This window comes from Mastigoproctus giganteus, chromosome 11 (assembly GCF_048544385.1).
Source record: "Mastigoproctus giganteus isolate SK-2022 chromosome 11, ASM4854438v1, whole genome shotgun sequence".
In the NCBI taxonomy this organism is placed as follows: domain Eukaryota; kingdom Metazoa; phylum Arthropoda; class Arachnida; order Uropygi; family Thelyphonidae; genus Mastigoproctus; species Mastigoproctus giganteus.
The window spans coordinates 5602063-5618769 of NC_143585.1; the positions used below are offsets into that span (position 1 = coordinate 5602063).

At 37.6% G+C, this 16707-nt stretch overlaps 1 protein-coding gene across 2 annotated transcripts in view; it reads left to right on the forward strand.

Moving 5' to 3' along the window:
* LOC150077664 (tumor protein D52-like) overlaps nucleotides 1-16707 on the forward strand; it is a 147016-nt gene that overhangs the window by 93188 nt on the left and 37121 nt on the right. For both annotated transcript variants that reach the window (XM_090384990.1, XM_090384991.1), the window contains one exon: nucleotides 6010-6111. In XM_090384990.1, the coding sequence (XP_090241116.1) occupies nucleotides 6010-6111 (102 nt within the window). The remainder of the gene's footprint in view (nucleotides 1-6009; nucleotides 6112-16707) is intronic.

Genomic DNA, 16707 nt, shown 5'->3' on the forward strand with positions numbered 1-16707 from the left:
TAAACACTTCACGCAGATCTCCATGTAGATGCCTAGCTAGCAGCTGCAATATGCAGAATTGAAGCCTTCCTTGGCTTCATTTCTGCAAAAGGATTTTTTTGGTAAGGGCATACTTTTGTTCCCTTTACTAATCTCTTGCCCTTCTGTTAGAACAGATCCTCATTCTTCCTAAAATGAGGCTTCCAGATTTATATGCAGTACTCGAGATGTGGCCTAACTATTGCCTTATACAATTGGATAATCTAGAAAAATTCTTGTACGTTATTGGCAGTAGTAGTGGCATGTGATGCAAGAAAGCAAGTGTATGTATGAGCTTATGCAGCATCAGCCAAAAAAAAAAAAAAAAAAAAAAAAATCACATCATCCCCTCCAAATGCCTGTCCAGTTCCTCCTTAAATTTATTTAACCTATCAACTTCCACAACAACAGATGGAAGTTTTTTCCAGCAATTAACCACCCGCTGGCTAAAGGCAAATTTCCGCACATCTATTCTGCATCTGTATTTTCTTAATTTGAATTTATGCCCCCTTAGGTTCGTAATCTGAACAAGTGGAAGGATCCCATCAGAATTCAGCGTGCTCAACCCATTCAAGGCCTTATACACCTCAATCAGATCCCCGCGCAGGTGCCTAGTCTCCAGCCACTGCAATTTGCAGAATTTAAGCCTCTTTTTGTAAGAGGATCACTTCATTCCCCTCACGAATCTTGTTGCCCTTCTCTGTACACGCTCAAGCAAATCTACATCCTTCCTGAAATGAGGCCTCCAGACCTGTACGCAGTACTCAAGGCGTGGTCTGACCATTGCCTTATACAGAGGGATAATCACCTTCTTTTCCCTGCTAGCAAAATTCCTATATATCATTGACAAAACCCCATGACCTGCCCTGGCAGCCTGTCTGCATTGCTCAGAAAACTTCATATTTGACTGCACAATTACTCCCAGGTATTTTTCATTTTCTACCACCTTAAGTGTGTTTTAAGAGAAACATACCAACACACAGTTGGTATGTTTCTCTGGGGTTAATTCTACCCATATGCAGTACTTTGCATTTGTCAAAGTTAAACTTCAGTTTGCCACTTCTTAGTCCATTTGCCCAAATTATCTAGATCCTGTTGCAATAGCACACTGCCATTACTGTCATTAACAACCCTGCCAACCTTTGTGTCATCTGCAAACTTTGACACTAAGCCTGATATACCTTCATCAATATCATTGATAAATATACAAAACAACAGAGGACCCAACACCGAACCCTGTGGGACTCCACTAATAACATTAGTCCACGAAGAGCAGCACCCATTAATTACCACCCTCTGTGTCTTCTCCCACTCAACCATCCTTTTATCCCTTGTAGCAATTTACCCTTAATACCATTCTGCTCCAATTTGTACAATAGTCTTCCATGCGGAACAGTGTCAAAAGCTTTCCTGGAATCCAAATATATGATATCAAAATTATTTTTTGCATCCAGTTCCTTTGTAACTGGAACTGTACTGGTACAGTTCCAGTACCTCATGAACTACCCTAGCAATCCCATCTGTACTGCTGAGAGATTTTCATGTCTGACTGTGTGATGACCCCCAGATCTACAGGGTTGTTGAAGTTAAAGTATCCCTGTGTAGAGGACTCTGGAGCAAGTTCTAAGGCTCGTACTGAAGAGAAATTTGGACAACAGGTACAATAAAGAATGCATTCGCCATTTATTGGAAGAAAAAAAATTAGTTACAAAATTTGTTACTATACAGTGCTGTGGTAATGCAAATCACTTGAGCAGCGCTACAATTGTTCAATTTGTCACTAGCCGGGTGGGTAAAGTGCCTGCCTGGCAACCCAAAGGTTGCGGTTTCGAATCCCACCTCGGGCTTGGATCAGAGTAGTGCAAAAACCTTTTGAGGTGCATTATGGCCACAGAAGCTGATGCGCCAATTGTGATAAGGCCAATCGTAAAGAATCTTCCATATGCAAGTCCGTAAGAGTAGAGCGATTCTTCGTCTTTGTTTCAAATACGAAAAGGCCGATTCACATAGATATGTGGAACCAAAACAGCAGTTTAAAAGTTCACTGAATTTTTTTCATTTGCGTACTTTTCCCGGTAAACATATTTCCAAACCTCTTCTTCTGATGATTTGGCTTTTAGGAAGATCTCATTTCGCAATGTAGTAATTTCATTTTCAAGCAATATTTTCTCCATGTGAAAAATCTTTGGCATTTTTTTTCTGCAATTTCTGGCCACAAAATGTATTGAACTTCAATTGTTTTAAAATTGCTGAATCTGGTATCAAAATCATCCACAACTTTCTCAATTTCAGAAACATATTTCTCACTAAATTCAAAAACAGGATATTTTTGCAAATGACCTTGCATATTTGCAAAATGATCAAATTTTTTTTTTCTTTTAGATCCTTGGCCATTGCCAAAAATCGATATTTATATGTAGAAATACTACTAATCATGACACACATTTTAATTTTTTCCTTGTAATTCCAAATTCGGATCACTTAATTTACTGGTAAAATCTGCCAAAAAAGCCAGATTACACAACCACTCTGTATCTTGTAGCTGCTGATAATCATCTCTGCTTTGATCAACATTTTTTTAATTTAATTCTGCAAATTTCATATTCTCTGTAGAAACTTACTCTGACTCAGCCACCTCACATCTGTGTGTAATATCATATCTGGTTCATTTTCATCAAGTTGCATTTTGAATAGTCTCCTTTGAAGAGATTGTGCTCTGATGGAATTCACAATTTTGAAAGCTATGTCTATAACACTTTTAGTATTCATTCTTTTTCTGGCTAACACTTGTTGGCAGATGATACAGTGGGAACTCTAAAAATCTGGGAATTCATCATCCTTTTGCACAATGCAATGAATCCGTTAAGAATCCCTGTCATTGCTTTAGTTCCATCTGTTGTTATTGATATGAGCTTAAATAGTGGTAATTTAATTTTTTTCAATAAAATTTTTGAATTCGTTAAATATATCAAGACCTCTAATTTTTTCTTTTAACGAAACCATACCCAGCAGTTCTCCTCTGGTGGCAGAATCATCAAAAGCCATACGAATGAAAACGAGCAAATGAGCTATATCATTGACATCTGTAGATTCATACAGTTGTAAAGAAAAGGACACACAATTAGCAATATCAGCATGCAAATGTTCGCTCTCATTTTTACTCATTTTTTTCGATTGCATCGCATCACAGTATTTCGAGATAATTTCAGATCTTGAAGAGCACTTAATTTCATTTTTGTTCTTAAAATTTTCAAAAAGGGATTTCTAAAGTAAAGTTATTTCTAAAAATGTGTCTGATGAATTGACCATCAGAAAATGGTTTGCATTTTTTTTGCAAGAAGATGACTCACTTGAAATGATGCTACAGTTACTGCTTTAGATTGTAAATTAGGTGTCACAAATAAATTGTTGTGTGAATAATCTGGATTTAAGTTATTTTAATTTATTATTTCTAAGGTCACTATTAGGCGGAAAATCCGATTGTGTTTACCGTGGAATGTGTTGAAGTGCCTTTCTAAATTTCCTTTTTTTGGGTACAGCCACGGAAGCATTGCAAATCAAACAACATGTTTCTTTTATCATTAAATGATGCGTTTTACTCTTTGATGAAAATGATACTTTTTACTCTTTTTCGTAGTATTCATTTTAAATCAAAGGGTGTTAAATTCACGTATAAATACTGTTCAGTTATTAATATTAAGTAAGTTAAATAAGCGACGCATACACTATGCTGTCCACAACGTAACTGCGAATTTTCACTAGACAAGCCTAGCGGCTGCGCAGTGACAAGAGTAGTCATGTGATTCAACGGATTTTAATAAGTGTATGCAGTGGGGTGCATAATAATAACATTCAGATTTTGACTAATCTATTTTATATATATATTTAAAATTCGTCATGATCGACCAAAATTAAAGCTGCAATCGACTTGTTGGCCACTCCTGCTGTACACACTTGTACTCCCCAAATTCTATTTCTGCATTCCTTGTATATGTGTGACATCATGTCTCTGATATCCCAACAATATCTACCTTTGTTGTTTTTACCAACACCTCAAATTCATCAAATTTATTTACCACACTCCAGCATTGGTGTACATGCACCTGTTTCTATTCTTAGCTACCCTAACACAGCCCATGTATTAACTTGTTCTGCAGTGACTCCCAGTAGTCTCTGAAACCCCTTGCAACTTGTTTTCCAGGGGGCTGCTCGTTCCAATAGAAGCAGTGCAAGAATCACTTTCACCTCTGCCAGCTGCTACTGTTAATCTATTAGTCCATGTATCCCCCCCCCAAAGCTAGCAGTTTTCCAACCCACCTAACACTGCATCGATAGAATCAGCAACGTTGTAAACACATTTGTCACCCATTAATGTGCAACATCTTCCATACCTTGTATTATCCTCATTGATATTGCATCCATTTTTGATGTGCTTCTACTACTCAGATATCCTACTTGTTAATAAAGGTTTTTTTGTCATATGCTTCAGTAATAATTTCTCTGGTCCCAGAGGATGATTTTTTTTTTCATTAAAAAGCAAACTTTAATAAAAGTCTTGTTCAAAAAGTGATATCCCAAGAAATAATATAAAATTATTTAATGTCAACAAAAAAAAAAAAAACTTTTTGCCCGTTCATACAAATATCATCTACTTCAAAAAAAAATCCAGGTTGCAAAATAAAATAACTAATTTTTCTTATTCACAATTCAGATATTTTTAATAAATTCAGGCCTTATACTTTTTGATCATATCTTGTATAATAATATTCAGTATAAGTTGCAACTGTAGCTAAATGCATAGATTTGCACACACACTGTTTGAATTCATGTAAAAAAAAAAAAAAAAAACATGTAATAGCACTACAAAATGTTTTCTTGCAGTTTTATTATGAACTACTTACCCTTTGTGGCCATCCCAGAGTATGAATAGAAATATTAAAAATAAGATACTAAAATGGAAAAAATGTTAATATTGAACCAGTGGATAGGAGAGATGTTATAAAAAAGCACATGAGAATGTGGTAAAATGGGAGGTAAAATTTTCTTCAAAAGGCAACAAATTAGCTTGAAGAATATCAAAACATTAATTATGAACAGAAAAAAAAAAAGACAAGATTGACAGTGATACTTGGTTACTGTCACTGACATGCAAAATATATTAAGCATGCAGTTAATAAAAATATCGTTATGTAATTGTTATTATTTTTTCTTTTTTTTATTATTATTTTTATACTGTGGAAATCTTGATTGGGTGCACCATAGTTGAGGAACAGACCTGGCCAAATCATTATTCTCTAGCTTATCCAACCAATCATAAAACATAATAGTGAATTATGCTTTAATTTACTTTAGTAAATTTTGGTAAAACATTGTGGATTGATTTTGAAGCTTTACTTTCACAATGTAAGTGAAATTAATGTGATTATGAGAGCCAGAACTTAACTCTGGAGTTAATGTTTAGTGTTAGGTGCAATGAGCTTCCAATAAGGAATATTGTAATACTTTATCAGAACAATAGATCATCTTCTGCCTACTATTACTTACACTATGAGCCACAGGATTGCTGAGCCTCATAAATTTCATGGCTAACTTAAAGTAACCAAATCCTCTGCTTAAATCATATTGATGAACTTGTTTATAACGCTGAGTATATATTTCCTCAGCAGTAACTCAGTAACAAGCATTAAACAAGCTCATCAATATGAGAATGTAAGAAGTGGATTTGATTACTGTAAGTTAGCCATGAAATTTTTCACATGGTTTCACTTAATTTGAAATTTTGAACATTCAGTTCCGGTGGTTAACAGGAATGTTTATTTTATTTTTATTTTTTTCATTTTAATTTTCAAATAGCTCTAATTGGTAATATTCTAGTTCTGTAATTCTAATGAGATTTAAAATTATATAATTTTAAATGTCATTGAGCTTTTATTTTGACCTTTGCCGTAAACAAGTCCAGTAGTGAAATTTTTTTTTTCCCCATTTTATTAGTTATCAGAAAACAAGTCAGACTATTAAAACTGCTGGAGAAAAAACAACTACAGCATTGGGAAACTTAGGTGCTAGTGTTTCTAAAAAACTGGGAGAAGTGAAGTAAGTTTTATAAATTGATTTCACTTTTAAACTTTATTGTATGTATAAATTTTTTACTTGTAGATAAAGTTCTGTATATGATAAAGACTAAATTTATCATATACAGCTAGGTTGCAATTAGTGCGACTAATTAATCCCATGTAGTAGTCACTTTATTCGAATTTGCACTATTCAAAGTTATTATGTGTAAAATATGGTAATTGGTTCCAGCTTGATGGAAATAGGTAATGAAAAATTTTAAACATAAGTTTTTGTTTTTTTAACGAAATATTACAGTAAAGAATAAAAAGAATATACTTATAATTTAAATTTATCATTAACAAAGGCATAGAGTACTGTAATTATAGAAAGCAAAATAAAAACAAAATTCTAAATATCATTCCTAAACGTAAGCTTACACTTTTATTACACATATTCAGTCTATGCTGCTAAAATATTTTAGCAGCATTGACTGAACTGTTTAAATCTTCATACATATGTTGGTAGATGCAGAGCGCTTTATCCACATCTGTGCGAATTTGTATGCTTCAATCGCGGTTAGGGTCAGCATCCATAATTATTTGCTTCACAACTTCTACAGCTCGAAACATATCTTTGAATTCCTCAAGTGTGAACTCCATAACTTGCACATTATCTCGCTCTTCGGCATCATTGTCAGATTCTTCAAATGCTCTTTGTTGATTTAAAAGTAGGAGATCATCATCAGTCAATTCTTCCAAGTGTGAATTGAGCAGTTCCCAAACATCGTCATTTTCCAGTTCATCAAATCCAAATTCTCTTCAAATATTTATTTCTTCTATAACAGTTTTTTCTGTGAAACCACTGCTGTTTGCACAATGAGGTAAAATTTGCTTCCACACATGTTGTTTGCAGTTATTTGTTGCCAAGCATGCCGAATATTTTCTATTTTGCATGTCTGATGTAGTTTTTCCATAACTCTATTAAGGAAATTGCATCATCTCCTGTAGTTTTAGCAATTGGCTATTCAAATGTTTTTCTTATGTAGTAGGCCTTAAATGTTGCAATGGTCCCTTAATCCGTGGGCTGCAACAAGATATTGTTTGGCAGCAAAAAAAATGATCCTTTACATTTTCGCATGAATGAACTGAGTAGTCTGGAGCTCTAAAATTAATAGTACTTTAAATACTGCTTTCCTTGCAATATTTTTCAATAGCTGGGAAAAAATAGCTTGAAAACCAGCCAATGAATGCAGCTTGGGTCACCCATGCTTTCTTATTTGATTGCCAAATAATTGAAAGTGAACTCTGGTTGTAGCCTTTTAGAGTGCAAGGATTTGGAGACCGATAAACAAGCATCGGTTTCAATTTAAAATCACCTTGAACATTGCCACCCAATAAAAGTGTTAGGCGATCTTTAGACACTTTAAATCCAGGTTGAGTTTTTTCTTTCTTAGCAATGTAAGTTCTGGAAGGCATCCTTTTCCAGAATAAACCAGTTTCGTCCACGTTAAATACAGGGGTGGCTCATCCATAGGCACTGCAGCACCCCCAGCTATTTAATCTAGATATACAGTGAACGGAGTAATACGAAATTTTGTGAAGAATAATGCAATGAATATTTTTATTAAGAGGACCCGCATATAGTATGCGCATCCTCTATTTAGCATTAGTATTAGTAGAGGCATATGATGCAAGAAAGCAAGCTTATGCAGCATCAGCCAAAAAAAAAAAACACTTCCATTTCACTCCTCCATTCGTTCGAAATACCTGTCCAGCTGAGCCTTAAATTTATTTATGCTATCAACTTTCACAACAAGGGATGGAAGTCTGTTCCAACTACCTGCTGGCTAAAGGCAAATTTCTGCACATCTATCCTACCTCTGTCTTTCCTCAATCTGAATTTATGCCCTCTCAGGTGATTATTCTGAGCAAGAGGAAGAATCCCATCGGCATTGAGCATGCTGAAACCATTCAAGGCTTTATACACCTCGTCGGTGCCTAGTCTCCAGACACTGTATTTGCAAAACTTAAGCATTTCTTCGTAAGAGCAACCCTTTGTTCCATTCATTAATCTTGTTGCCCTCCTCTGTACTCGTTCCAACAGCTCTACATCGTTCTTGAAATGAGGCCTCCAGACCTGTATACAGTACTCAAGGTGTGGCCTGACCATTGCCTTATACAAGGGAATAATCATCTCCTTATCCCTGCTAGAAAAATTCCTGTATATCATTGACAAGACACCATGAGCTACTCTTGCAGCCCGTCTGCACTGCTCAGAGAACTTCATGTCTGCCTGCACAATTACCCCCAGGTCCTTTTCATTCTCTACCACTGTCAATGTAGTACCACAGAATTGATACGTTTCTCCGGGGTTGCTGTTTCCCATATGTGGTACTTTACATTTCTCAATCTTAAACTTCATTTGCCACCTCTCGCACATCTGCTCAACCTTTCCGGATCCTGTTGCAGCAGCATAGCGTCAGTAGTGTCCTTAACAACCCTGCCAACCTTTGTATCGTCTGCAAACTTGGACATTAAGCTTGATATACCATCATCAATATCATTTATAAATACAGAAAACAACAATGGACCCAACACTGAACCCTGAGGGACTCCACTAATAACATTAGTCAACGATGAGCAGTGTCCATTGATTACCAATATGTCTTCTCCCCCTCAGCCATCCCTTTATCCATAGCAGCAATTTGCCTCCAGTGCCACATTGCTCCAATTTGTGCAGCAGCCTTCCATGTGCAACAGTATCAAAAGCCTTTCTAAGATCCAAATATATATCAAAGTTATTCCCTGCATCCAGTTCTTTTGTGACTGCATCATAGTATCCAATCAAATTGGTCAGGCAAGACTTTCCCTTAACAAAACCATGCTGTGTCCGAGCTATAACTGAAGTCTTGTCTAGATGATCCTGCAGTGCTTCTTTAACCAGTGCCTCCATTAATTTTCCTGGAACAGCCTTTGTGAATTGGGGTCACATTTGCACATCTGCAATCTATGGGTACCTCCCCTGAGTCAACAGAAGCTCTCTAATTATGGCTAAGGTTTCCTTACTTCCTTTGCTGCCTCCTTGAATATAACTGGATAGATCCCATCCACCCCGGGTGCCTTTTTTATGTTTATCCTCAACAATTTCTCCTCCACTTTCCTCTCAGTTATTACAAAATCATCTAGCTCACTGCCAGATTTTACTTCACCTCTGGCATTCCCCTTCCTGAATAACTCCTCATGTGTGAATGTCGATGCAAAATACTCGTTTAGTTTGTTAGCCACCTGAGCAGGATCCTCAACTGTTGAACCATCAATATCCAGTGGACAAATCTGATTCATCCCTTTCCTTCTAAAGTTTACATAGGTGAAGAACTCTTTTCTGTTTTTCTTTGCATCCTTTGCCAAGGATTTCTCATAATCTGCCTAATCTCCTTTGTGACTTGGTTACAGACCAGCTTATATCTATCATAGGTTTCCATGTCACCCATTAATTTATATGTATCCCATGCATTTTTCTTCTCTGCCATATATCTCATTAGTTCATCTGACATCCATTTAGGCCTAAACCTTGAACAATACTTCTTAGTTGGTATGTAAAGTCTAGTTGCTTCCAAGATAAGTTCTTTGAATGCTTCCCATTTTGAATTTGCTGTTGGTAACATCATTAGTTGGTCCCACTGTATAGAATTTAAATACTGTCTCAGACCATCGTAGTCGCCTTTACGAAAGCAAAAACCCTTCCCTTTACCCCTGATGGTAGTTACCTCTTTGAGTAAATCCCACTTCAGCACACTGTGATCACTGCCACCTAGTTGGTTCCTTTATCTGCAGATTCTTAATGCATGAAGAATCACTTCTGATAATCAGATCGAGAGTATTACTCCCTCTAGTTGCCTCCCGAACTTGCTGATGTAGAAAACAATCATCCAATAAATCCACAAAAGCCTTGCTAGTGTGTGAGTGACCAACCCAGAAAATCCAGTCCATATCTGGGAAATTAAAATTCCCCATTATAAGACTTTCTGATTTACTGGCCCACTCTATTGCCCTGTACAGTTTCTTGTTATACTCATCAGAGTCATTAGGCCTATAACACACTCCTACTCTCAATTTTGATCTCCTAGTGCTTATGTCACACCAAACTGACTCGACACTGCACTGTTCAGTGATGTCGACTGGATTCTGTGTTTCTTAACTAATAGCATAACCCCTCCTCCTTTCCTATCCTTTCTGTACACATTTTACTCCCCAAATTCCAGTTCTGCATTCCTTATATCTGTGTAACACCACGTCTCTGATATCCCAACAATATCTGCCTTTGATGTTTTGAGTAATACCTCAAATTCATCAAATTTATTTACCAAACTCCTAGCATTGGTGTACATGCAAGTATACATGCACCTGTTCCTATTCTTAGCTACCCTAACACAACTCATGTGTTTACTTGTACCGCAATGACTCCCAACAGTCTGAAATATCCTGCATCTTGTTTTCCAGGCTGCTGCTTATTCCAATAGAAGCAGTGCAAGAATCACTTTCACCTCTGCCAGTGGCTACTGTTAGTCTATTAGTCCTTGTATCCCCCTCAAGCTAGCAGTTTTCCGAACCACCTAACACTGCCTCGATAGCATCAGCAAATATTCTTGCACCCTTTCTATTTAAGTGTATCCCATCCCTGTAGGAGCAGTCTCTCCTGTTAACAAGTACAGACTAGGCTGAAAAAAATTCTACCCCTTGAGCCTTGCACAGTCTTTCCAGGGCAGAATTGTTCGACAACGCTCTCATCATATACTCCCTCCTATCGTGTCTGGACAGAATTGCAGACACTTTCAAATTGAACCCTGATTCATGGCTTTTTTTCAACAGTGACCTGTACTTGTTAAGTACAGGTCACTGTACTTTCCAGTAATCATTTCAATAATAAACGAATAAAAACAATGATTTCCAACTTTGAAGTTTAATTAACAATAGGTCTCAATGTGCACCAGGCAGTGACACATTTTGCATTCCAGTGAATATCTGGTAGTTGGTTGCCATTGGCAACTTGCCAATATACATTTTTTATAGGTGAAACGAATCAGTCACTGTAATGCATGCAGTTCAGATTTCATTGTTGACCATGACGGGTGTGTAGCCACAATGTCGGTGTCTTTTTGTTATTCGCTCGAATTCCCATTAAGTAACTAAATAATGTGTTAAGTCAATACTCAAAAGTCAATAGGATAATTATGTTATTACAGGTTAATTGTGAATTCAGCTTGAACTTGGTAAGTTGAAGTTATATTATTTCCAGTAATAATTTCAATAATAAACAAATAAAAACACGAAATCATTTCCAACTTTGAAGTTTAATTAACCATAGGCCTCACTGTGCACCAGGCAGTGACGTGTAAGTAAAACATTACTTCTACGACATGCGATTTTGTGAAATTTGATTCAATCACAGTCTTCATGTTTCCCCATGAAATAAATCACGTGACTGTGAATAAACTTCAGCGACTTAGTTTTTCACAATCATCTGTCCAAGAAAAAAATGCGATTAAAAAAGAAGGCCGCCCCACACCAAAGATTCAAATTTCTCAGCATGGAATAAGTAATAATAAGAAATATATTCGCAGTTTTAAAACTGAATGGTACCAAAGGAAAAGTTGGCTTTGTGCTTGTGAAGTTAAAAATGCTTTGTTTTGTTTTCCATGTTTACTGTTTAGAGGTGGCTTAACGTGGGCAAAAAGTGGCTTTACAAACATGAAAAACAGAGTGAAAGAAAAAACTGTAAAATATGAGAGTTCAAAGAAACATATTGATAATGCAATTTCACTATCGCTTTTAGGAAGCGTAAATATTAAAGAACAGCCTGCAGACTTTTGATCTGCAAACATAACAAAAAAGTTACCAAGAATTGTAGGCATTATCTGAAATAGACTGCATTAAATTTTGTGGACAGTTTGAAATTCCTTTACGTGGACATGACAAAAAAGATGATTCTAAAAATCCAGGAGTATTCAGAGGATTAATAAATTTTGCCTGTACATTAGATTACAATTTAAAGAACCATTTAGAAAGTAATGCAGCATTTAAAGGCATTTCAAAAATTATTCAGAATGATATTCTTGACTGTTTGCTGAAAATATGCCAGGATGAAATAAAAAGAGAAATTAAAGAAGCTTCAGTCATGACTGATGACACAACAGATGTTTCAGAACATATACAAATGGTAATTGTTCTGAGATATGAACTGAATAGAGACATTTTTGAGCATTTTTGGGTTTTTTCCAAAACCAAATGGCAGATGGAATATCGAAGTGCATTCTAGATCAGTTAGCATTAGCATTAGTAGAGGCATATGATGCAAGAAAGCAAGCTTATTCAGCATCAGCCAAAAAAAAAAAAACCACCGCTCCCATTTCACCCCTCCGTTCGTTCGAAATACCTGTCCAGTTGAGCTTTAAATTTGTTTAGGCTATCAACTTCAACAACAAGTGATGGAAGTCGGTTCCACCAACCAACCACCCGCTGGCCTAAGGCAAATTTCCGCACATCTATCCGACATCCGTCCTTCCTCAATTTGAATTTATGCCCTCTGAGGTGATTATTCTGAGCAAGATGAAGAATCCCATTGGCATTGAGCATGCTCAAACCATTCAAGGCCTTATACACCTCTATCAGATCACCTCTCCGGTGCCTAGTCTCCAGACTCTGTAATTTGCAAAACTTAAGCCTTTCTTCGTAAGAGTAACCCTTTGTTCCATTCACTAATCTTGTTGCCCTTCTCTGTACCCGTTCCAGCAGCTCCACATCCTTCCTGAAATGAGGCCTCCAGACCTGTATACAGTACTCAAGATGTGGCCTAACCATTGCCTTATACAAGGGAATAATCACCTCCTTATCCCTGCTAGAAAAATTCCTGTATATCATTGACAAGACACCATGAGCTACTCTTGCAGCTCGTCTGCACTGCTCAGAGAACTTCATATCTGCCTGCACAATTACCCCCAGGTCCTTTTCATTCTCCACCACTGTCAGTGTAGTACCGCAGAGTTGATACGTTGCTCTGGGGTTACTGTTTCCCATATGTAGTACTTTACATTTGTCAATGTTAAACTTCATTTGCCACCTCTCAGCCCATCTGTTCAACCTTTCCAGATCCTGTTGCAGCAGCATAGCGTCAGTAGTGTCCTTAACAACCCTGCCAACCTTTGTATCATCTGCAAACTTGGACATTAAACTTGATATCCCATCATCAATATCATTCATAAACACCGAAAACAACAACGGACCCAACACTGAACCCTGAGGAACTCCACTAATAACATTAGTCCACGTTGAGCAGTGTCCATTGATTACCACTCTGTCTTCTGCCACTCAACCATCCCCTTATCCATAGCAGCAATTTGCCTCCAATGCCACACTGCTCCAATTTGTGCAGCAGTCTTCCATGTGCAACAGTATCAAAAGCCTTTCTAAGATCCAAATATATAATATCAAAGTTATTCCCTGCATCCAGTTCTTTTGTGACTACATCATAGTATCCAATCAAATTGGTCAGGCAAGACCTGCCCTTAACAAAACCATGCTGCGTCTGAGCTATAACTGAATTCTTGTCTAGATGATCCTGCAGTGCTTCTTTAACCAGTGCCTCCATTAATTTACCTGGAACAGAAGTTAAACTAACAGGTCTATAATTACTTGTGTCAGCCTCTGATCCTCCTTTGTGAATTGGGGTTACATTTGCACATCTCCAGTCTATGGGTACCTCCCCTGAGTCCAAAGAAGCTCTCATAATTATGGCTAGGGGTTTGCTTACTTCCTTTGCTGCCTCCTTTAATATAACTGGATAGATCCCATCCACCCCAGGTGCCTTTTTTATGTTTATCCTCAACAATCTCTCCTCCACTTTCTTCTCAGTTATTACAAAATCATCCAGCTCACTGCCAATGTTTACTTTACCTACATCATTCTCCTTCCTGAATAACTCCTCCTGCGTGAATGTAGATGCAAAATACTCGTTTAGATTGTTAGCCACCTGAGCAGGATCCTCAACTGTTGAACCATCAATATCCAGTGGACCAATCTGATTCATCCCTTTCCTTCTTGAGTTTAAATATGTAAAGAACTCTTTTCTGTTTTTCTTTGCATCCTTTGCCAAGGATTTTTCGTAGTCTGCCTTTGCCTACCTAATCTCCTTTGTGACTTGGTTACAGACCAACTTATATCTATCATAGGCTTCCATGTCACCCATTAATTTGTATGTATCCCATGCATTTTTCTTCTCTGCCACCTGTCTCATTAGTTCATCTGACAACCATTTAGGCCTAAACCTTGAACAATATTTCTTAGTTGGTATGTAAAGCCTGGTAGCCTCCAAGATTAGTTCCTTGAATGCTTCCCATTTTGAGTTTGCTGTTGGTAACATCATCAGTTGGTCCCACTGTATAGAATTTAAATACTGTCTCAGACCATCATAGTCGCCTTTACGAAAACAAAAACCCTTCCCTTTACCTCTGATGGTAGTTACCTCCTTGAGTAAATCCCACTTCAACACACTGTGATCACTGCCACCTAGTGGTTCATTTATCTGCAGATTCTTAATGCATGAAGAATCGCTACTGATAATCAGATCAAGAGTATTGCTCCCTCTTGTTGCCTCACGAACATGCTGATGTAGAGAACAATCATCCAATAAATCCACAAAAGCCTTGCTAGTGTGCGAGTGACCAACCCACCAATTCCAGTCAATATCTGGGAAATTAAAATCCCCCATTATAAGACTCTCTGATTTACTGGCCCACTCTATTTCCCTGTACAATATCTTATTATACTCATCAGAGTCATTAGGCCTATAGCACACTCCTACTCTCAATTTTCATTTCCCTAAGCTTATGTCACACCAAACTGACTCGACACTGCCCTGTCCATCGATGTCGACTGGCTTCACTTCCTTGGACTTTGTGTTTCTTAACTAATAGCATAACCCCTCCTCCCCTCCTGTCCTGTCTATCCTTTCTATACACATTGTATTCCCCAAATTCCAGTTCCGCATTACGTATATCTGTGTGACACCACGTCTCCGATATCCCAACAATATCTGCCCTTGATGTTTTGAGCAATACCTCAAATTCATCAAATTTATTTACCAAACTCCTAGCATTGGTGTACACGCAGGTATACATGCACCTGTTTCTATTCTTAGCTACCCTAACACAACCCATGTGTTTACTTGTACCGCAATGACTCCCAGCAGTCTCTGAAATATCCTGAATCTTGTTTTTCAGGCTTCTGCTCATTTCAATAGAAGCAGTGCAAGAATCACTTCCACCTCTGCCAGTGGCTACTGTTAATCTATTAGTCCTTGTATCCCCCCCCAACTAGCAGTTTTCCGACCCACCTAACACTGCCTCGACAGCATCAGCAAAAATTCTTGCACCCTTTCTATTTAAGTGTATCCCATCCCTGTAGAAGCAATCTCTCCTGTTAACAAGTACAGTCCAGGCTGAAAAAAATTCTACCCCTTGAGCCTTGCACAATCCCTCCAGGGCCGAATTGATCGACAAGGCTCTCATCATATACTCCCTCCTATCATGTCTGGGCAGAATTGCAGACACTTTCAAATTCAACCCTAATTCACGGCTTTTTTTCAACAGTGACCTGTACTTGCTAAGTAATTCCACCGGTCTCCTACTCTTAATATCATTAGTGCCAACGTGTACAACTATATCACCTTTTGTGCCCTTAAAAGATGATATCCGCTCTACAACGTCATCAACCTTTGCCCCTGGCAGACATACCCTGCTCCTATTCCACCTATCCTTTTTACAAAGCATGTTCCCCGTTTCCCTGACAATAGAGTCACCAACAACTACTAGTTCCTGTGGGACCAGCGCATTCTGCCTAGGGGGCTGCCTCTGTGTTGCCTGATGACCAAGTGCAAGCTCTGGCGTTGATGTGGGCAGCTGAGAGCTTGATGGGCCCCTCAATTTATTTAGACACAAGGATTAGTTAGACATAATCCTTGAAGGAAATACTCAAAAACTGCTTGCTCAGACATTTGATGGCACAAGTGTGACGAAAGGCAAGAAACGGGGAGTTCAGGCTAAAATAAAAGAAATGTACAAAAATGCACATTTTATTTACTGCTATGCACACCAACTGAATCTGATGATGAGAAATGCAGCAAGTAGTACCCGAGATTCAAGAATATTCTTTTTGAACCTCATGTCGTGTTTCCCGACCTTTCCCTACAAGATGGAACTTCAATATACGCACCACGAACAGCGTTTATGAAAATTCTGAATCCTTAAAAAAGTGTATGGAGGAACTACAAGCGACAGCAAATACAGATAAGACGATTTCAGAAACAACTGGAATTTTGCACATCTTGAGTTCTGGTTAGAACTTTTCCATCAGATAATGCCTCACGTGGAAGTTATTTATAACCAAATGCAATCTCAAGAAATTGAGGCAGTTAAAATACATGAATATATAGGAAACTTTAAGAATGCCATTCTAAAAATCAGGAATTCAATGTACTGTGAAAATCCTTCAGAAACACTCATGATTGAAGCGAAAGAAGTATGCGACTATATAAGTGTTGACATAGGTGAGAGATATGCCTTAGGGGTTCACATCTGGTGAG